At 42.2% G+C, this 23,623-nt stretch overlaps 1 protein-coding gene across 2 annotated transcripts in view; it reads right to left on the bottom strand.

The window, feature by feature from the left end:
• DENND5B (DENN domain containing 5B) overlaps window positions 1-23,623 on the bottom strand; it is a 155,081-nt gene that overhangs the window by 67,919 nt on the left and 63,539 nt on the right. For both annotated transcript variants that reach the window (XM_072954518.1, XM_072954519.1), the window contains one exon: window positions 18,989-19,655. In XM_072954518.1, the coding sequence (XP_072810619.1) occupies window positions 18,989-19,655 (667 nt within the window). The remainder of the gene's footprint in view (window positions 1-18,988; window positions 19,656-23,623) is intronic.

Raw genomic sequence — 23,623 nt, 5'->3', positions numbered from 1 at the left:
TTACTTATTTTTTAATTAACTTTTTAATTGAAGTAGAGTTAACTTACAATGTTGTGTTAGTTTCAGGTGTACAGCAAAGTGATCCTGTTACACATACATACATATATACACACACACACACACATATATATTCTTTTTCAGATTCTTTTGCATTATAGGTTAGTACAAGATATCAGAAATGGTTCCCTGCGCTGTACAGCAGGCCCTTGTTATTTGTCTGTATTATATACAGTAGTATGTATATGTTAATCCCAAGGTTAAGGGAAACGAACCAATGCTACTTGGTTCGCATCAAACTCAAAGAACATCTGACAATCAAAAACAGGATGTTGTCAACTAAAATTTTTTTCTTGTGTTGTTTTATAATTTGCTAATGACTGCCTTTAATAGTCTACAATGGGATTTTTTTTTTAACAATGGGATTTTGGTCATGAATCATCAGCTATCTACAGCCAAGTGTACTTAAAATTTTCTTTATTTGACTCATTATTAAGACTTGAATTTTAGATGAAAACCTGTTTACAGGAACACTTCTAAAAAACAAATACCAGGCGGCTTGGGGGGTGGGGTCAGTCACACGAATGCAAAGAGCTGACCCAAAGAGCTGAGGTGGGCATACGGGGATACAGGACATGGGGGAAGACACAGACACACACATGAGACCAGCAGAGGCCCAGAGAAGAATCCGGGCCAAGGCAGCTGGTACATGTGCAGCTGAGGGGGTGAGGGACAGGAGGGATGGTCAAAAAGAGCAGGTCATCAGCTCCCTACCGCTCTGCTAGTGGTCAGGCAGGTGTCCGAGTCGTGGGAGAGGGGGCTCTTTCATCACAGCAGGCTGAGGACGGGGAGCTGACCCGAAAGCCCTGAAACCTGCCCAATGCCCCAGGTTTAGAACCCGCGGCATGCTCAGAATTAACCACAGCTCTGCACTAGGACAGGACCCGTTAAGGGCGCTTGCCTCAAGGGCTCTCTCCTCCACTGTGGGCTCCCTGAGGGCAGAATGCTATCTGTTTTATCTTACTTTGCCCACAAAGCAAAGGGCCTAGCTCAGAGCCAGGGCTGACCAAAATTTACAGACACTACTGAGTGTTAACACTTTTCTTACTGCAACAGAGTCCTAGAACAAAATGCACAGAAAAAAGGAGGAGGGCACATACTTAAGATTCTATAAAAAGACCGAATCCAGGGAAGTGTCCTTCAGATTCTGCTATGTGGCCATCCATTTTACTTCAAGGACTGGCCTCGTTTTTATTGTTGTAACCTCAGCACTTAGCACAGTATTTGGCACATAACAGATGCTCAAAAATATTTTTGAATAAATAAATAAATTAGTGGGATAAGACTATATGATTTTGGTGGGTATCCACAACTTCAACAGACTTGATTAGATTTTGCCCGCGTGAGATTAAAGAACCCCAAATTTTTCAGTAGAAGAAAAGGGTAACTACTCAAACAAGAAGCTATTCACTCAAAAATCACATTTCCTGGATATCCATGTATTCAGTTAGTTATGTGCATGTCCAGGCACATTATAAACAAAACTCAAATACCTATTTACTAAGCCATAGATACTGTTCATTACACAGAGAATTGTTACCAAGTGACTCATTCCAACTACGGATAAGTAGACCTTATAAGGATCAGAACTACTGTTCAGAAAAAAAAAATCACTTTAATTTTTTTTCCCCTCCTCTATATTAAAAATGTAGAGACTTTAACGGTGAAATATGACACAGGTCCTTCAGAGTGGAAAAGGACTCTCAGCAATTTTCCACAGCTTTTTGGAAGTTGACTAGAGAATGAAAACACAACGTCAGCCCACCAGAAAGCCGAATTCCACGTTTCACTCCAAGGAACACAGCTCGTTGAAAATAAGAGAAAGACACTGTAAAATGATTATGAATCAATAAAAAATGTAAAAAAAAAAATAAGAGAAAGAAAGAAAAACATAACTTCATTTGAATATTTTATGACTTGACTGTATTCAAAATGTACAGTGTGTACTCTATGTACATTTGTCAGCACAGATATAACTTGACTGCTTTTGTCTATATTTGCTAAATTTTAAAAACAGATATTAGTTTTACTGGAGGTTTCTATGGAATTAAATAAAATTCCATAAAATAAACTATTTATCAGGGTTTTCTTTGATGGGGGTAGTACTGTTAATTAAAGATTAATTTTCTAAGACAATTACTTCCTTAATAAAAGGTCAATGTTTCTGACATAGTTTCTTAAAAAACAAAACTAAACTAAAAACTGGATTTCAAAAAAGAATTACATTTTTTACAACACGAAATGGGAGGGGAAAAAACCACATAATAGTAAATAATTTAAAGTAGGGGGATAGCCTTCCTCCAATTCCTTACCCACCTCCAACTCGGGAATACCTGACTTGAGAATAATTTCATAAGAAAAAGGAGTGAGAAGATTCATTTGATTAATACTTAATAATTATTTATCCTGCCAATGCTCTTCAGTCAGGAACCCAGGAACACACCTGCATCTGAACAAGCTGGGTTTATTACTAGTGCAGAGGGAGAGAGACTGCACCCCAGGGAATGGTGGGACGACTTACAAGAGGGCTTGGAGAGGGCCTATTATAGGATTTGGGCTTTGTTTGGATAATTTTGGGCAGGTGTGAAAGTGAAGGCTTGCTTTGGACTGGATGCTGTCAGAAATCAGGGCAATTCTATGACTGGGTACCTCAATAAATCTGATGTATGGGGAGGTCAGAAAGCTGTAACTGGTAAGGAAGTGAGGAGGCAGTTACTAATTTAGGAGGCGGCTGGTTGGCACTTTGTGGGCTACACCGTGACCCTGCTTGGAGTGGATGGACCTGTGAGGCCATTTATGATCCACAGGAGAACAGCATGGCTCGGCTGTGAGCAGCCGTTCGTCTGCAGCGACAGGGAGGCCTCGCTGTGAGGGCTAGCTAAGCTCCTGGGTGTCAGAGGCTGCCTTCTTCTTTCTCAATTACAAGCCAGATGCAGGTGAAAGGCTCGGGGTTTTATGCAGTCAGATCCTGTGTCAGTGAGGTCCAAATTCACCCCATAGGTAGTCTAGGAAAATGGAATGGACCTTCCGCATGCTCTGCTAAAGTGCGCACACCGTTAAGGTCTGCCAGCAGAGGACACTGGAGAGACGCCACAGGAGGAAGGGGCGCCTGTTCCCGGGGGTGGAGTGCAGAGGGCAAGACGCAGTGTTTGGGGTGTTCTTGCTCCTGCTGCACGGCTGATGAGTGGTGCGGATACAGGAAGACATCTCAGGGTACACTCCCCCGGCCACTTGCCAGAGTGGGCGGTCTCAGGGACTGGGCCCTCCAACACAGACACTGCACACTCCAATCTCAGTCCCAGTGGCTCCCTGGCAACTCCTGTGTGCCTGCTTGCCAGCCACAGCACATGTGTACCTGCGAGGTTTGTCTTCTGCTTGCCCAGTGACCGAGCATCAGCTCTGCTCTGGCCCAGGCAACCCACTGACTTCCACTGGCCAGTGAGCTGCAACCACACTTTCTTCAATGACATATGAACCTCGGCCTTGGGAAACGGGCCCCCTTCCAAGTCTGTCCTTCCTAGGGTACCCTTTATAGTTTCCTTCATGTCTTTGTAGTTCCTGTCCCTAATAATTCTTCCTATTACATTCCTCTGTTTACTGTATGGTTTCATCTGTCTCCAGATTGGATCCATGCTGAAAGGCAGAGGATCTTAAGCAGTCAAATCAAATCAAATCCCTAGCAGCTTGGCTACCTTATTTACTGTTGATGGGGAAAATGCTCCATCTCAAAAAAACAAAACAAAACAAAAAAAACACCCACAAATTCTTTAAGCAATGGCAACTAGCTTCTTGGGCTATTTTCTTGCTTTGATTATGGAAAACTTTGCATGGGAAGTGCAAATAGACTACATGTTTTCCCTTCTTCTACTAGACACTGAAAGACGGATCCACACGGCCCGGTCTCCCTTCACCACAACTCTGCCCACTTGCTGGGGGTGCTCTGTGTCTATGCTCCTTTCCAGTCCTGCTTTCTCAAGATTGGTTGAAATGCCACACAGTTTTTCATCATGCAGTTACTTAGCAGAAACAAGACAATTCTTTTTAACTGAATCGAGAAATAAAAGGTAGCTTTCTTTTTTAAGCACGCTTTTAAAAATTCAAATAGTTTAGGAAAATTCTTTTTTCTTTGGTACTCAAAGTGATGACTGTGTAAAATAAGTTACCTTCATATTTAAGACAGGTCTCAGCATGGCATATGAGGCTTTTCGTAATTTGGCCCTTTCTTACTACCGCAAATACAGCCAAATCATCTGCTTGCAATTCATTCACTGAATGTGACATGTTTTCACAGGTCCCTGTGCCTCTGTACACCATTTTCTCTGCCCAGAATGTCCCTTACCCTTGCAGCACCTGGCTAAGTTCCACTTTTTCCTTAGGCAACAGTGCCTTCGGAGATCTTTTTTATGTAGAGTCCCTTCCACGTGCTTCCACAGTGCCCCATCTCTGTTTCCATCACAGCAATTACACATCTCACTAAAACTATTAAAATTCTATTATAATTACCTGTTTGTGTGTCTCCCCTCTCTCCCCGACCAACCATCGTCTGCTGGAGAGCAATGACTATACTTGGAAATCTCAGCATTTCCGGCACTTAGTACAGGGCCTACTACAGTGAGTGGTCAACAAATGAGTACTGAGAAGTGAATATGTTAATGTCTAAGGCTATTACACTTGATTATGTTATACGATAAAACGTACCATCGAAAGCTTGCCTGACAGTGGCACAGGCACAGACTGTGAGATGGCCTGGCTGCCAGCATCTCATGCCCTGGTCTTGGGCCCTGTCCACCAGCATCACTGTGGAGAATCCAGGTCAGCCCCACAGGGACAATCAAGGGGCCTGGGGCTGGGGCTGTGTCTGGGGGCTGGTGGTGCAGTGTCCCAGGAAAACGCCACGCCTAATGGGGTTCACGCACCGCGCAGCACTGCCAGTGGAGGTGTGAGGATGGCGGTGTCCAGCACAGCCCTGCTGAACACCCTGATGCAGCCAGAAGTCACTGACTGGTTACTGACTGAACTAGGCTGGCTTTGAGGCCTTGGACCCAGGCATAATTCAGCTCATCTCCTTAGCTCCAGAAATTCATCTCAGGTATTGCCAAGGACGCCCTAACAACAGAGAACCTGACTCTTGCCTCGGTGAGCATGCCACCAACGTCTTTCAAGGAGCTGCACAACTTCACTTGAGCCATCCTGAATGTACTTTTCTGTTCTCATGCCAATCTGTTTTCATAATAAACTTTATTTTGACCAAAAAAAATATTTAAAAAATCACCCTCAATGATGGGTGAAAAGTGAGCTACATCTGCTTATCAGATTGACAAAGATTAAAAAAGAAAATCATAGCAAAGGTGTGGAGGAAAGGATATTCTCATGCATTGCTTTATAAAGGTAGCATAAATTGGTAGGGCTTTCCACTTGGCAATATCTATTAAAAACCTAATTATATATAGAATCTAACTCAGCAATTTATCACATAAATATACAAAAACATATGTACATGGATGCATATGTATAAAGTGTCATGTATAACCAGTACATTGTCTGTAATATCCTAAGGATATAACAAAAGGGCTAGATTTATGGCCAGTTATATAATTTAATATGAAGCCATTAAAAGCGGATCTATATTATCAACATGGAAAACCAACATATGTTTGGTAGCATCAGGAAGCAGTCAGGTACTAAAAACTTGCTAAAATCCCACTTCTGCATACATGCCCAAAAGAACTGAAAGCAGGGTCCTGGAGACATACTTGCACATCTATGTTTGGAGTACCATTATTCACAGCAGTCAAAAGGTGGAAGCAACCTTTTGTCCATCAATGGATGAGTAGATAGACAAAATGTGGTATATATACACAATGGAATGTTTTACTGAGTCTTAAAAAGAAAGGAAATCCTAACACCTGCTACAACATGGACGAACCTTCAGGCCATTATGCCAAGTGAAATAAGCCAGTCACGAAAAGATAAACATCGTATAATTCCGCTAACATGAGGTATCTAGTCAATTCATGGAACTAGATCCACAATGGTGGTTGTCAGGAAGGGGCTGAGAGGAGTGGGTTTACTGGGTAGAGAGTTTCAGTTTTGCAAGATGAAAAAGCTCTGGGGATTAGCTGCACAACAGTGAATATAGTTAATGCTACCAAACTTTTCACTAAGCAATAGTTAAGATGGTAAATTTTATGTTTTTTTTCTCACCACAATTTTAAAACTTGCTGAATCTAATATAAATGGAAATAATCTGTGCAAAGAGTAATCATCCCAGAATGGATAATCTATGAGAATAAATAATTTGAATCTGACTTGAAAAGGATTTTTTAAATTTATTTTTTGTTTTGTTTTATTTTTCTTTTGGAGGGGGAGGTAATTGGGTCTCCTTCCATATTATTTACTTTTACAGGAGGTGCCGGGGATTGAACGCAGGACTCTGTGTATGCTAAACATACACTCTACCACTTGAGTTATACTCTCTCCCTCAAAAGGATTTTTTATTTGACATAAGATGATGTTCTTAAAAAGTATACATATGTTTCAAAGTCAAACAGGCTTGCAAAATAGGTAATGAACTATATATTCACTGAGAATTGTTTTCTATATTAAAAGGTCTTGCTTAATTTATAATTTTAAATAAAAATATAATTCCATATAAATATCTATACATTCATAAAGATATAATTTTCTAACACTCATAAGGACCTGTGAAAACAGTATCTCTTACTGCTTCAACAGAGGTTAAAACAAAAACACAGTATTTATGTACATACTATGTACTGAAATTACTTAATGGTGGTTAAATATAGTTGGTAAAAGAGAAAAAAGATCTGGACTGTTTTCCTATTTTACATTTTTAATAGTTACAGTAACATGCCTAGCAGTTGTTATACTCTACAATAACTGTCACAACCAATCTGTTCATTTTAATTTTAGTTTAGTGATCTTTTTTAAAAAGTTCTATTTATGGCAGTGTTGTGGACTAGGGCTCCTAAACTAACCTAAAAATGCTAAATAAAGTAACTGTAAAGGAACTATATTCAATATCCTGTAGTAACCTATAATGAAAAAGAATATGAAAATGAATATATGTATGTGTATGCGTGACTGAAACATTATGCTGTATGCCAGAAATTGACAAATTGTAAACTGACTAGACTTCAATTTAAAAATTTTAAAAATTAAAAAAAATAACTGTAAAACACACAATATGTGATTATATGAATTTAAAGAAAATAAGGGAAGTCATGGGAGGCCAGGAACAAAATGGGAACAGGAGTCCAGTGTCATAAAGCAGAAGAGTCTGGCTGTCTCTGGGGCGTTTTACTGACCCAAAGTGGCCTGGAGCTTCGGTTTTACTTTTGTGTATGTTGAGGAACAAAGTCCAAGAAGGGCTGGAATTCAGATGGTAGATCCTCTTGTATAAAGCTAGAACCAAAAAGGGTAACAACCTCAGGGAAAAGAGATCAAGAAACGAAAAAACAAAAACAAAATGGTACAACAAAAAAATCTGTACTGCCAGGGAAAGAAAGTTGTCTGTCCTGGCCCTGATCCTGGGCAGGAGGGAGAAAAAAGCATCCCTGCAAACTCCTATCTACTGGCTAGTTCTCAGGGATGTTTGGGGCTCTCGTGCCATCTGTGTGGCCCAAAGAAAGACTAAGGTGAGACTTTTAATTTAAAATAAACCTGTGTTGCCAGTGACTTCAGGTGCCTGGTGAAAGAAAATACTAACCCTTCTTGAAGGAATAAACCCTCAATTCTCAACTCATGAGATACTAAATTTATCTGGGAAAGAATATAAAATATGTATGTTAATACGTTTAAAGAAATTAAAGGAAGAATTAGGAGTAAGACTATTTATAGGACCACTGAAATTAAAACGTCAAAGGAAGGGTTAACTGGATTAAACATGGGTAAAAAGAGAATTAATAAGCTGGGAGATAAATCAACCAGCATAAAGCACAGGGACAAAGAGACAGAAAAAAAGGTTGAGAGATATGGATGACTGATCAAGACAGATTAATACATTTAATTAAAGTTTCAGGAGGATAAAAAAAAAAGACAGATGGAAGTAAAATTTAGAAAGATGGCTGAGAATTTTCCAAAACTGGTGAAAAATATTAACCCTAAGTTTCAGGAAACACAATGAATCACAAGCAGCACAAATAAAGAAACTCTCATCTAGATAAATCACAGTCAAAATTCAGAACACCAAAGACAAACAGAAAATCTTGCATATAGCTAGATGGAAAAAAGACTTCTGGTCAAGGAAGGACAATCAGGAAGGTTGTGACAGATGACTTCTCAATGGCTACAGGAGAAACCAGAAGACAATAGAACATAATGTGCTGACAGATAGTGGAGGGAAAAAACTTATAACCTAGAATTTAATATCCAATGAAACCATCTTTTAAAAACAAGGACAAAATAAAAACACTGTCAGATGAACAAAATCTAATAGAGAATGCCACCTCATTTAAGGAACCTCTAAGGATATACTTCAGGAAGGAGGAGACTGATCCCAGAAGAAATATCTAAGGTTCAAAATGAAAAGTGAATTTTCAAAAAATGGCAATTATGAGTCAGTTTAAACAAATCAAGCATATAAAAGAAAAATACCTAATCTTAGGAACATCAAAATTCTGACCCAACTATAGTAAGTAAGCCATGATGGGGGTGATTGGCATCAAAGCATTTTTAGAGTATCTGTATTTTAAAGATTCTGATTAATATGACTAACTGTTCATGTTAAAAATCTCAAAATTTACCATTAAGAAAGAGAAACAGAACATATGTCATCTACACCAATTAAATGGGAAAAAAATGGAAACGAGAGAAAACATTTCAATTATTTCAAAAGAAGGCAAAAAAAAAAAGAAGAAAAGCAAAACAAATAGTCAAAGTAAATAAAAAATGTTTAATTCTTACAACTGAATAATGAAAATATCAGATACCAAGACTTGTGGGATGCAACTAACACAAGACTCAAATGCTAATATTTGGGGGTGAAGGTAGGGTGTCAAATAATGAGCCCAAAGGAAGTAAGAAACAAAAGCAGAAATTAATAAAACAGAAAACAAAGGATACGATAGAGTATAAACAAAGGTAAAAGTTAGTTCTTTAAAAAGAATAATATAATTGACACATTTTATGGAAAAATAATACAGAGAAAAAGAGAGAAGGCACAAATAAACAGTATTAGGGATGAAAAGGGGGACAAACGACAAATACAGCAGAGATTAAGAAGGAAGTATTAAGACTTTATGCCAATAATCTGAAAGTTAAGAAAACTACTCCCAGAGAAAACAGAAATGAACAAAAACTGATTCAAGAAGAAACAGGTGTTTCTAGGTTGGTGAACACGCTGAGGTGCTGGGAGGAAGCTGTGCCTGGAGGGGCATGGGAGCTCTGTATCCGCCCCCAACACCTCCTCCCAAACGTGTCTTACACTTGACTGTTTCTGAGTTGCTTCCTTTAGAGTAAATGGTGACAACAGGTACAGTGCTTTCCTGAGCTCGGTGAGTCGTTTCAGCGAATCATGGAGCCTGAAAGGGCGCTGTGGGGAGTAGCCTGGCACCCTGCTTGTGGCTGGTGTGGGAAGTGAGGGCAGTCTTGCATAAGCCAAGCCCAGAAGCCTGTGGAATCCGATGTTAACTCCAGGCAGTTAGTGTCAGGGGTGAACTGAATCGTCGGTATCAGATCTGACGGGTGTCTGGGAGGAAAGAAGCTCTCATGTGGTGTCAGAAAACATAGGATTCAACAGAATGACCCAGCCTCATAGAAGCATGTGGTTTAGGAAGAGAAAGGATCAAAGGGCAGGGAATGAGGAACTTTTGATTCCTTGGTGGCCGCACGGTCAGCCATGGTGTAGAGCAGCAGCTATGCTAAGATAAGCTACTGAAGGTAAAAGTTATCGATGGAATTTATTGATGGATCCAACTCCTGGGGAGTTGTTTCGATAGATGCATAAAGAAATGCAAACCAATGAGAAACGGTGAAATAGACAATCCCTTGATTACTGTTACCTGTAATAGCTAAAATGAAGTTAAGAGGGTGCTGGGTCAGACTCTGATGCTGGGCCAACTGGCTTCAGAGCTGCCTCCAAAGGGAAAAACTATCTGGGGACAACAAAGCGCACCAAAGTCCACGTGGCGTGTGGGAAGGGCAAAACCAAGAAACTACCAAGACCGGGGGCTCAGTATGAAGGAGCTGTCTCGCTTGGTAAACTGGTATCCATTGGTAAACATGGGCCAACAGAGAAATTTAGGAGCAGGATCTCCACTGTTAAATGCTGCAGAGGGGCAGGACCCACAGCTACGGGACAATCACTGATGGCTCTCCATGATCCAGACACACAGCAGTTGTTCCCGAGGGAACAGCCAGCCCAGCGCACTGGACAAAAGCTCCTGTAAAGACTGCCCGACTTCCCCTATAAAAGTTAAGCGGGACACCCCAGGTGAAGGCACTGACAGTGTTCATATGCAAGCCCTGTGGGGCTGGCATTATGATAATCGGGATATTCGCAACCGAAGAGGCCGATCCCCAGGTCATGGTAAGTACCATGGGCCCCTCTTGCATCAGCAACCCACGTAACCCTACAGTCAGAGAAGCCAGTCTCAGCTTCCCCTCATGAATCTTAACAGATGTTAATAAAGACATTATATTAATTAAAAAGCAAATGTGGCGAGGCAGAGGAAAAGAGTCAAGGGACTGGTCTCAGCAGGGTGGAAATTTTTAAACAGCTATTAAGGAACTGGGTGAATAAAGCAAATATTGATAGGGGTGGAAAAGAGGAAAAAGAAAGGAGAGTGTCAAGGGACCCATCCTAGCAGGATGGACATCTGGATGGTTATTAAGAAATGGGATGCATAAAACGGACACTGATGGGGGTGAAACAAAGGTCTTAACGCAGCACTATCTGAGACTGGGTGGATCAAAGGGGCTCCTGCTGGTCCCCCTACATTTAAGGGCCTATTTACCCAGTTTGGAGAAATTTAAGACACAGGAAAAGCAATGATTATGAGAAACCAGACCTGAAATCGCCTGGGGCAGTAGTCAGGCAGATTCATCAAGATAAAGATTGCCAGAAGGACCAGGGTCTCTTCGCTCAACCCGCTGCTGGCTAAAACGGTCAGGGGGTGGAGAAGAGAACGTTCTGGACTCCTTCACTTGGATGGGGCCTCATGCTCTGTAACACCAAAACCTGATGGTGAAGTCTTAACACAGGCTACGCACAGACTGAGAGAAAATCAGAAATGTTAAGATTGACTGGATTAAGGCGGAAGTTTGGGTGAAAACTGGAATGTTTAAACAGGCTTACCCGCATGGTTTATGGGAATAAATAGTATGTCTAAATAGGGAACACCCACCCCCGAAGTAAAACAGAAGGCATGTCAACGGCCCTCGATGTTAACTGGACACGCTAAACGGGAGTAAGACTGCTCGAGCCCACGCTGCATTGTAGACCAGAAGCTGGCGCCTGCTACGACAGACTGTACAAAGCTCTGTGTGGCGCACAGACTGGGGCTACAGCAAAAGCCTGTGAGTGCCTCTCAGCGACAACCACTGGGATGCTGGCCTAGAGAATTTCCATTTTACAGGCCATTCCTAGCCTGCCATTGGACGTTAGTCTAAACTGCCCCTATCACTGAAAGACATAAAATCACTCTGAAACCCAAAAAACCCATGATGTCTTGGGTGATGTCAGAAAGACACTCTAATGAAGAAGGCAGTACACAGAAGAGCTCCCTGACAAATTGGAAACTGTTTACACAAGATCTTGTTACAAGGAGAAGGCAAGGAGGAGATACCACCAGGAGCGTCTTTTCCCAGAGGACTGACTCTGGAACTCAGGGAGGAGCTGCCGGGATCTACTGTCACCTGGACAGTCTAGACACCTGTCAACTGACCAACAAAGAGCTGCTTGGTTTATGGATGACAGTTCCAAGGTGAACGGCCACCACTCTGATCAAAAAAGGTAAACCCCGATGGGCTCGGTGGGCTGACCTGTGTGCTGCTCTAGCAGTGAGGGAGGCACTGAACCATGGGAAAAGGCCATACGCTTGAGTTTTTAAGGACTCAGGGACAGTGGGAAACTGGACCTTTAGAAGTATGCCTGTATGGCGTGCAGTCACGTGGAAATCACCCTGGGAATTTACGGGCCACATTAAAATAGAGTGTTGATGCCCGACAGAAGAACCCCCTTCCAGGCTTGGGAAGTGACTGTAACCACCAAGCGGACTCCTTCTTCGTGCACTCCTGTGAAGTGGCCACTTGGCTCCATGAAATGATGGAGACGGGGGTGCGGCAGGAATGCAGAGATGGGCTGAATCTAGACACAACCCCCTTACACCCTCTGAGGCACAACTGCCAACAAGAATTGTTTTGTCTGCCAATGAGAGAGACAGAGGCTGCAGACGGCTGTTGGGGGGACTCCCCAAGGGGAGCGCCCTACTGCAGACATGCAGCAGGCAAGGAGGCTGCCCTGGAGAAATGCCAGCAGCCCCGGCCGGGGGGCTGTGAACGGGCCCTCCCAGGAACAGACCCTTCCCACTGGGCTTTGCATACGAGGCAGGAGATGCAAATGCTTAAAATACTACCAGAGGCCTGGAACGGAAGGTACCCTACCACTGTGGGCCGCCAAGTCGCATATCTTCAGGTTAAGGGACACAACACACTCACGGCACATGGTGTCTGGTAGTGGGAGAAGAGATGCCACATCAGATGGACACATGACGTTGCTTGTCATCCTCATAGTGATGGTTCAATAGAGAATTAGAAGAGGCAGTTGAAACATCTGTTGTCTCGAATGGGTGACACAAAGGCACACAGGGCTGACTTACACGCCTTCATGAGCATGCGCTCACACTCAACACTGGGGCCCCGAGGGCAGGTCCCCACTAGACAGATACTTCTGCTCTTCCGGTGGGTCCAGGGGAAGGGGAATAGAGATGAATGGTGGCATGATTACACTTCTTCCCAAGGGGGAAGGATGCTGGTATGTCAGTATACTTTTTATTTTCTTCCCTACATCAATTCAGCTGTCTTTCTCCTACTTGACGGAGGACCAGGACTACAGTTACAAGTGCCAGAAGCACGGATGAGTCCCAAGAAACTGAAACTCTATTTTTAAATCTTTATTTCAGAATTCCTAACAGCCTGATGGGGTGGACTGTGCCTTCACCCTATCCAGCAAAACTGGGATGAACAGTGAGGCAGAAACAGCCTAGTAGCTCTGTACTTCGGAACCTGAGCCCGGTATGAATGCTAGTGGACTGAGGGGCAGATACCTGCTAGACTGGCATTGCTGCCTACAATCTGAACCAGCACCACGGCCAGACCCAACGTCCCTTCCAAAGGATGGGAAGTCTGGGTATAAATGGACAGAAAGAGGAACAGTGGCTAAGGATAAAGAAATGAATAAATGATTATGTAACAAGAGAAATCCAATATTACATTAACACCTTGAAAGGGGCTCAGAGCAAAAGATGACATTGTCTCTCAGCTCAATTATACGAGAAGCCTTGAAAGGGGGAAGCCATATATATATTGCTGCTTTTGGACCCTGACAAGATGGAATGGAAGCCTGCAAACCTCATTGGCCTTGCCCTGGGAGGCATTTTCATACAACAGGATGATACACTGAACTAACCGGTAATGACTGAACGGGACAAGTAATGTGCCAGCAGCGTTGAACTGCTGGGGTTCTTTCGCTATTGTAAGGGATCATGGCCAAAGACCAGGGGGCGGCCTGTGGGATAATAAAATATATGTGATCTCTGTCTCCAGCTGATGCTAATGACAGTGATGAGAACGATGACAGGGGAGGAATAGGAGGGAGAAGTGGGAGGAGAAAGAACAATCCGAAATAAACCATTAAAGACACTGAACTGGTACTTAAGACCTTCCCAACAAGGCCAAACAGTTTACAGACAAGTTACCTCAAATAGTTACAGACCAAATAATTACAACCTCAACCTTAAATCGATTCTCTTCTACTTTATCTCCAAGAAAAAAATAGAATACTTTCCAATTCATTCTATGAAGCTAGAATAATCTTAATACCAAAAACCAGGCAAGAGGTACAAGGAATAAAAATTACGAGCCAAATCAATAAAAACATAGATGTAGAACTAAGCAAAATGTAAGCAAACTAAACATCCCAGGAAGGCAGTAATACACCACAATCAACTCAGGCTTGTCTCAGGAATATCAGGGTGGGATGCAGACTTTTCACCTTATTAAATGATTTAAAAGGAGAAAAACACAATCTGACTTGATGCAAAAAGAGCATTCAATAAAATACAACATGCATTCATGATTTTTTTAAAACTCTGAGCAAACTAGGAATAAAAGGAAACTCCTTTAACCTGGTAACAAGGTATTTACCGAGAACACTGGAGCAAATGTTATGCATAGTACTGAAACATTAAAAGGATTCCTTTTAACATCAGGAGAAAGACAAAGATGCCTGCTGTTGTCCACTCCGTTCTCTGTTGCACGGTAGTACTGCATGGCAAGGAAGAGAAAGAAAGGTGACCAAGGACTGGAGGAGAACAAACAAAACCGTCATTATTTGCACATTACCATCTACTTTACTGTTACAAAACTTTACTGAGAGACGTTAAAGAAAGACCTTATAAATGCAGAGATATTTCATTTTCATGAAAGGGAGACTCAATATTCTAAATATGTTAATTGTCCCAAAACTGGATTCAATGAAATTTTACTAAGAAGAAGGTGGCGAAGAGAACTGCCCTATAAGAAACCATTACTTCAAAGCTGTAATAATCACACAACAGCATGGTTTACTACAGGGACAGAAAAACTGGCAGAAGAAACGGAAAGCCCCGAAATACATCAAGGACCTTCACATACAGGAACGTCCATGACAGAAATGGCCTGCAGGTCAGAGGGAGGGAGAGTGGTCTATCCAGTACCTCGTGCTAGAATAACCAGTTACAGATATTTCCAAAATACTAAATTTGATCTCTTCCTCACAACATAAACAAAAATCAATTTCTTACAAAGGCCTTAAATAGTAAATGTAACTTTAAAACATTAAGGAAAAAAATGCAGACTATTTTTATGTACTCAGAATAGAGAAGGATTTTTTAAATAGAATAGAAAGTTCAGTCATCAGTTAAAAGATCAGTAAATTGGAATTTATGAACATTAAGAGGATCTTAATTCATCAAAAGACCCCTAAAAGGAAACAAAGGGCCACAAATTGGAAGGAGAGAGGTGCCATTCATATAACTGACCAAGGATCTGTGTCTTGAATATATAATGAAAGCTTGTTAAGAAATATATCTTAATATTTAAGTTTTTGCTTATCACAAAATAAAACTAGTAGTATAAAAACACTGGCCTAAGCTGTTCAATTTCTAATGCTCTTAGGATATAGGTCAGGTCACGGGAACCCTTCTGCCATCAAAATATCAAATTTGCTTTTATAATTTATAAATCCCATAACCAACAAGTTAGAATGTTTAGCAACCTGTGTTAGCATGACTAGCAACCTGTGTTTAGGTTTCCAACTTCTTCAAGAAAACTTCAAGCAGCTCCTGCCTTCTGACAAGGTTAATTCATGCACAGCTTGCAGAGGGAGAGGAAGGCGAGGAGTACTGTGAAGGCCCACAGGCAGGCATGCAGTGTGGGCTGTGGGTAACTGCATATCTCCATTGTGAACAAAGGAGGTAAGCAAGGCCCCAAAATAGTCCTGAGACTTTAATTACTGGTACCGACAGTCAGAGGCTGGTGTTTAAATTCCTCTCTTTTATTCCTCCCCTATTCCTTTGAAAAGATGATCAGACTCCAATACTCCCACTGTCTTGCTCCAGGTATTTCTCGGTGGCAAAAGAACAGTGTTCTTTTCTGATCTGGGGTCCTAGAAGAGCCTTTACCTCTTGGGTTCATTCTCTACTTAAAATTTCTAGCTAGTTACCACTGCAAAGTGACTGTGATGTACACATTCTCTGAATAACAGATTGGATCCCTTTAAATGGGCTGTGGACCAGAATTTTAAATCAGTTTAGAAGGACATTTTTATCACTGAAATTCAGCTATTTTGATTCGCTTTGGGTTTTCATGGTAATTGTTCAAGGCAAATGTTTTTTAAATTTTATGGCATCAGTGAACAAAAAATGAAATATCAGATGTTATTAAAACCCCTGAACACAGTCAGGAAAAATGAAGAAGGGCACCAGAGTACAAATCAACATAACAACTCTCTTATTTCAGTCATTTAAATGAAATGTCTTTCTCTAACAGAAGAGACATTGTCACTGTTAAAATCTGCATTTACACAGATACTCTACAATTATTTAACATGGTATCTTTACAAAAGACCTTTAGAGGTGAGTTTATAATTTAAAAATAAATATTGAGACAGACAAGGAGAGGTTAAGTACAGTGCCCTGTACAGTTAACATGTGGATAACTGTGCTGTCCACCTGTGTTAACATGTGGTTGCTCTGGAGAAAGACTGATCCGAGCCTGTTCTCAGCTCTACCCCATTACCTAATAGCTGTGTGACCCTGGGTATGTTACTAAGCTTCCCTGAGCCTCCATTTCCTCCTTCATAAAAGCATGGCCCGTAGTAACTCACTGATGAGAGGATTAAATGTAGGGGGAGAAAATCCAAAGTGCATAAGGCATTTTAGTAGTATAATTCCTAATATAAAGTGATTTCCATGAATGGTTAGAAAATTACTTCATGGGGCTCTTTTTTTTTTTTTTTGTATGACACTTAAGAAAACATATGCAGCGTTCTGCAATCTCAAGATTCACTCTCGTTCTTGGCATAAGACCAAGTTACCAAAAACTACTCATGTGAGTACAAAACATGCTCATAAATACTCATTATCTTGAAACTGAAATAAGTAGGTAGATGTTAATTAACTCTAACTTTTCAACAGACTCCATAAACCAAGTGGGATAAGCTAATCAAAGGGAGCAAAAAGATACAACAGCTCAGGACAGACCAAGCAGTGAGACATACAGTGCTATTTAAAACAGGAAGTGTGATAATGAAGGGGTGTTTTTCCTTTAAAAAGCATGACATTTGGTGTCAGACAACATGTATTAAGTTCTCAACCCTGAAACAAATGCCTTGACTATTTAGCAAAGTTATACTTTAGACGCAGTAATACGCTGGGCCCTCACAACTTAAGATCTGCATAACTTACAGAGGGCTAATGTAGGGCGAGTAGAGCCAATCGTAATCACAACAACGTGGGCTGTCATTCAGTCAGCAGCGGTGCCCTGAGTACCATGTGCAGGCTTTCTTATTTAACTTTCACAATACATCAGTGAGAGAGGAAGGAAAAAAGCTGTTACCCCCAGAAAGGTGAACTGACACTCAGGAAAATCACTAACTTGTTCATGGCTACAGCGAGTGAGTGACAGAACAGAGGTGTGAACTCATGACTGTTATCACTCCCAACACCAGCATTCTTCCTGGCCCAAATTGCTTCTCCAGGCAGAACATAAGGAAACAGAACTCAATAACCAGAAAGACCCCTTGTAAATGTAGGATCTAAAATTAGTTTTACTAATAAGCTGTTACACCTGAGGGTTATTAACCTCCAGGCCCCGGCCCCTCCCGGCAACTCTCTGACCCCTACCCACTTCAGGGAAAAGAGCAAGACAGACAGACATGGAAAGGAAAAGAGAATTACTTACAGTCAAATATTTCAGATACAAAAGAGCGACCTGCAGGTAATAGCCAGCACTAAGAAAGCAAGGGAACGTGAGAGTGAGAATTTAGGAAAGAATCTAGATTAGTCATTAGACAAGAACTCCTAACGACGAAACTGAGATGCTAGAACACATTATCAGACACATTACGTAGGATAAACTGAAGAAAAAACAACCTCGTGAAGGGCTGTCAACACACAAACAGTGTCAACACACACACAAGATGGGGAAGTACAAATATAGCCTGCTTGGCTCAGCCCCATTTATAATTTAAAATAGAAAAAAAAAAGGGAACTGGTAACACAGCCTGGTAGCAGCAGTCAGGAGACCGCACTATTCTGCCAGCCTGAACGCGAGGTAGCAGAACGCCAGCCCGAATATCAGCGCCACCTTTCTCAAACGACCCACCAGTGCACAGGTACCATTTTACACTGTCCTTCAATCCAGCGTCCATTAAGACATCTCTATCTGCTCTGGAAACTCGTTTTCAGGCTGGAACCAGTACTCCAGTCTAGGCTCAATGTGAGTCACAGTGGATGCGCTAGTAAAATAAAACTCAAATTGTGTTGGTTTCTTAAGGGTGTTTTGGGAGAATTTTGAATGAAAAATATCACAAAGATCATTTCCTTCTGGGATTAAAAAACAAACAGAAAAGCCCTACTACATAACATTAGTGGGACTGCTGGACCTCGGAGAATCGTGCCTGTTCCACACGCCTGTCTGTGCCCCTTCTCCCGCTAAACGTGAAATTACCCGCAGGCAGAGATCCAAAGCCAACTGCCTTAGGGAGCTGCAGAGTCAACATTCTGTGTGTCCCTTTCCAGTATCAGCTGAGTTTTGATGTGAACCTTTACTAATCTGTAAAAAATTAATAAGTCTATATGTTCCTGGTAGGCAGAGGATTCTCTCAGTTTCACTGTACAAACAAATGTTTTGTTTATGATGATTATATATTATCAGGGGAAAAAATGGCTTTTTCCATTAAAAAATAGACACATTCAAGTTATCCAAGTCAACGCTTTTATATTCCTTCCCTTTTCCCTCCACAGCCACTGCCGCCCAAAGAGAAGTAACCTCTCAGCCTCTGGTCCTGCCCAAACCCACTCCTGGCACACAGAACAGAACAGACTTCTGACCACGAATTACTTGGTTTGAATAATATACCCTGTGGCAATGCAGTAGCTGGAGCATAAGTACCTGCTGCGGGGAGACCTCAAGTCTAGGGCAGACCTACCTTGTGAGTAGAGAAGGATCTGCATCTCTAAGAGAACACAGGTGAACACCTGCACCAGGTTCTCCAGCCCCAGGAGCTCAAAGGCCTCCCGCAGAGGGTAATCGGAGAGGGGGAGCTCACTGGGCCCTGGCCTCTGGCAGATGATGGGTTCATAAACACCGTAAAACTTCAGCGATCTCCCTGGAGGTGGAAGGGGCACCTCGTAGAGAATATTATGGATGTAGCTCTCCAGCGGCAGGGGTGGTGGCTGCTGTGAGGTAACGGCCTTGTAGAGCTGGATAAGGAATTTCTTGCAGGCCTGCATGAAAGGCAGTGGTGTGATCAAACAGATACTTTTGGAAACATACAGGGTGTCTCTGCTGATGTCATAGGAGTTGTATCGCTGGAGTTTCAAAAGGGAAGTGGTGTCGCCCTCGTCAGCGCTGCTGGCCAGCGAGTCCATGCTGCAGGACGACGAGGCGTACACGCTGCTGTAGTGCTCCGCGTTGTGCATCTGGTACAGCGTCTGCATCGCCGTGCAGATCTGCTTGCTTGTGACTTCTTCATAGAAAGTGAGAACGAAACCGTAGGTGCGAGAACCGTCTTCCCGGGTGATTATGAATGAGTGGAACTGGGGGTCTTTATTGTCAGTCTGTGTTCTGAACGACAGCCCTTTAGGCATGCACAGCTGGGGGGGAAAGAGAGCACAAGCATCAGAACGCCGCCCACAAACAGCTTCAGACCAGAAAGAAAGGTCTGCGAGCCTCCAGCTGGGCCTGGGACCTCCGGCAAGCCACCTAACGTCTGAGTCTCAGTCTCTTTATCCGTGACATTCGCTGCATCGGTGACTTGAAGACAAAATATGCAAGGGCACTTTACAAATATTTCATATTTAAGGACTATTTTGGGAGTAATGATAATGTTTCAGAGGAATACGTAAATAGGTGAAGGCTCATTTGATAAATGGAAAAAAGTTAAACACAGAATAATAAAAATAGCATCATTTTTGCTATATTGAACGATATGATACTCTATCAGAAAAATAAACTTTGAAAATTGGAATGATTTTTTTATTGACTGTAGCAGCAGAGTAGAAACAAGACATTTGAGATTATTTCCAGTAGAGATTATGCCTTTGATCTTGGGAACTACCCAGGATTGAGTCAAACTTGGCAATACAATTACATAATTACATGAAGAGTTAAAAATGCTATATTTAAGGTACTTAAAAGGCATACAAAATTAGAATCGATTCTTTCAAACACTTTAAATAAAAGAAATATAAGGAATTACAGAAAACTTGAAATGGACTAAGGAAAACAGAACTTGTAATTCATAATCATTATTAATTTTCTTACTATTTCTTTCTCCTTTAGTATTACAATATGCTTTCTGCATAGAAATAATTTTACCATACATTAATTACTATATTACATTTTTCTTTTTCTTTTTTTTCTTCCAGATTTAACAGTTGATCAGGAGTAAAATTTAGAAGTTCTCCCAAATCCAGATTACCAAGAAACTGTAATTCACTTTAAAAGTTACATGTCCTTCCTCCAAACTGTGAACAAGCACTTACTAACTGTCTTTCTGAGCGAGGCCCTGTGACGGTGGGATAATGGTGAGAGAGACACAGTTCCCGCTCCCCTGGAGCTTCCAGTCCAGTAAGGACAATGGATGATTAAAAATCATAAAATAGGGGAAGTGCTGTGACAGAGTGAATACAGGCTGCTGTGGGAAAGACACAGCAGGCGGACATAAATGAGAAAGGAGGGAGCTACTGGGGGCAAAATAAAGGACGTCCAAGTGGAAACCTGAGGATAAGTACAGGTGCTCGTGAGATAAGGAGAAGGCAGAGGGGACACGTGCAAAAGCCCAGAAGAGGGAATATGCAGTCTGGAGGAACTGAAACCCATTCATGGCGGGGGGTGGTGAGAAAGAGCGCAGGAGACATTAGAGACGAGGCTGCGAAGGGCCCCGGTGAGTCATGCCAGGCGTCTGAGGAGGACAAGGGGAAGCCTCTGAAGGGCTTTTACAGAAACAGATGTGCCTCTTAGCACATGAACCTTCGGGCATGCAAGGGTGGTGGCTTTCACAGGGGTTCCAAGGAGGTAGCAGGGCTGCTCAGGGTCTTAGAGTTTTCTCTGATGCTCCTCTCTCTCACTGCATCATCCAGTCCATCAACAAAGATCATCAGTTCTACTTTCAAAAACACATTCAGAAGCAAACGACTTCTTCCTATCTTACTACTCTTACTACTCTAATCTAAGCCACATTCTTCTCTCGCCTGGATAACTACTTACTATCCTCCTAACCAGTCTCGCTGCCTTTGTCCTTGTTCCCTGTATCTGCTCCCCCGTATGGTAGCCAAAGTTACCCTTAAAATATATGTTAGATCTTGCCATTCTTCCCAAAACCCTCCTGTGGTCTTTCATTTTGCTAACAGCTGAAATCGTTACCCTGAAAGGTCCCTGGGAAGCACCCCCGACGTGGCCCCAGCAACTTCTCTGCCCTCATCCCCGGCTGCTCTTCAGCTCTGCTCCAGCACCGCCGGCCACGCTGCTGTTCTGTGAGCACACCTATCAACCTCTTGCTGCAGTCTGCTCTTCCTCCTGGCTGGAACTAGCTTCCTCGACCCACACAGTTCACTCCCAGTGGCAGGCTGTATTTTCTTAAAAAATGGCTTCAAAAAATTTTCTAGTGTCATGTGCTCTCCAGAACCTTGCCACTCTCCCACCAAGAAGCAGGGGCTTGCTCACAGTGCCTACACCCGGGCCCCGCAGGTCTGCTTTGTGAAGCATCAGATGATAAACATCTCCGGCCAGCCAGTCTTGGTCACAACTACTCCGCTTGGCTCTACCACTGTGGCGTGAAAGCAGCCACTGACAACATGAGGAATGAGCATGACTTTGTTCCAATAAAACTTTATTTATAAAATGGGCAGTCAACTGTATTTGGCCTAAGGGCCATGGTCCTGCCCAGCCCTGGCCTCGTCAAGAAAAATGCAACAGAAGTAGCAAGTGACAGTGAGTGGCTTTTGAGGCAAGGCTTTATAAAAAAGGCAATACAGCCTCCCCGTGCCCCTCCGGTCACACACCCTGAGAACCCTGAGCCAGAATGTAAGAGGCCTGGCTAACCTGAAGCTGCTGTCCTAGACCCACCACGTGGTGGGACCACAGAGGCAGCCCCAGCTACGTTCCTAGCACAGAAGACAGGCCCTGCGCGAGCGGGCCGCAGAGCTCCCAGTCCTCAGCCTCTGCACCACCCTGACACCTCACAGAGCAGAGAGGGGCTCCCCCGTAAACCCCACACAAACTGCAGGTCTGTAAGCAAAATAGTAATTTTGCTGTTTTAAATTCAGAGACTATAGTCCCTAGGCCAAAGCCAATCTGCCACATGCTTTTGCAAATAAAATTCTATTGGAACACAATCAAGCCCATCCTTTTTTTTTTTTGGAGGGGGGAGGTGATTAAGTTTATTTATTTGATGAAGTACTGGGAATTGAAACTAGGACCTTGTGTGTGCTAAGCATGCGCTCTACCACTGAGCTGTCCTCCCCCAATCATGCCCATCCGTTTAAGCACTGTCCATGGCTGCTTTTGCCCTTCACTGCGACAGAAACTGTAAGGCCCACAAAGGCAGGTTTGTCCTTTGTGGAAAAACCTGCCAGTCTGTGTTTCACACAACTTAAGTAACATTGGGATGGTCTGTCATGTGGCTACAGATACCAAAAAACTCCTTTACTTCCTGCAAGTCTCCATGTGAACATTACCTTCCTATACCTTTCTGTAAAAAATGGTGTTTTCATCCTGTAATTGTCATTGAAATGTCCTTCTCTAAAAAGTCTGTATTGAATGAAGCAACTAAAATCTTGCACCACAGTAAATATATGTATACTGACAAATATTAGTGGTTTCTCTAGTTTTGTTTGAGCTCTAGATTGCAAACTATGCAAGGACTAGTAACAGCCCTAACCGTTCAAGAGGACCACACGTGGAACAATACACTATTTGGGGCCATAATCAATGTTGATAAAGATGAAAAGCAAAAACTGTGAAGCTCAGCATAAGTAACCCAGTGAAAATGACTTTATATTTCATATCACTTAATATGAGACTCGGAAAGAGTGAAGGTAGCTTTACTTAATTGTTATGATATATGCATGTTGACAAGAATTGAATTACTGTGTATATTTGGGCAGAATAAAATATAAATTTATCTTATGATAAATCCATGAATGCCTGGATTTGCTAAGGACAAAACCTGCTTCTTCCTAATCTTGGGAATAAAATGCTATGGTAGGGGATTTGCAAAATTATACCTTCACATTAAGGCTGCTTTCATCAGAACAAGTCAATAAGATCTTCTGCTGATATTATGAATGAAAACTCATCTGACATACTTCCTATAATCAATGAACGTTGCAGGAAGGATGATTTGAATAGTCTTGCTCCAGGCTAAGCTCCAATTTGCATAGCATAGTGCATGGCACACTAAGTGTTGAATGAATGAATGAATGAATGAATGAACAAGAAAATCAGAAACTACAGCCTGAGGTACAGGATCAGACAGAGTTCACCTCTTGATCCAGCCTTTAGCTCTCTTTTTACATCAAGTAGGCACTACAGAAACAGGGACCTCCAAAGTCAACGTAAA

This window comes from Vicugna pacos, chromosome 34, assembly GCF_048564905.1.
Source record: "Vicugna pacos chromosome 34, VicPac4, whole genome shotgun sequence".
In the NCBI taxonomy this organism is placed as follows: domain Eukaryota; kingdom Metazoa; phylum Chordata; class Mammalia; order Artiodactyla; family Camelidae; genus Vicugna; species Vicugna pacos.
This window is presented reverse-complemented; position numbering and strand designations above follow the sequence as displayed.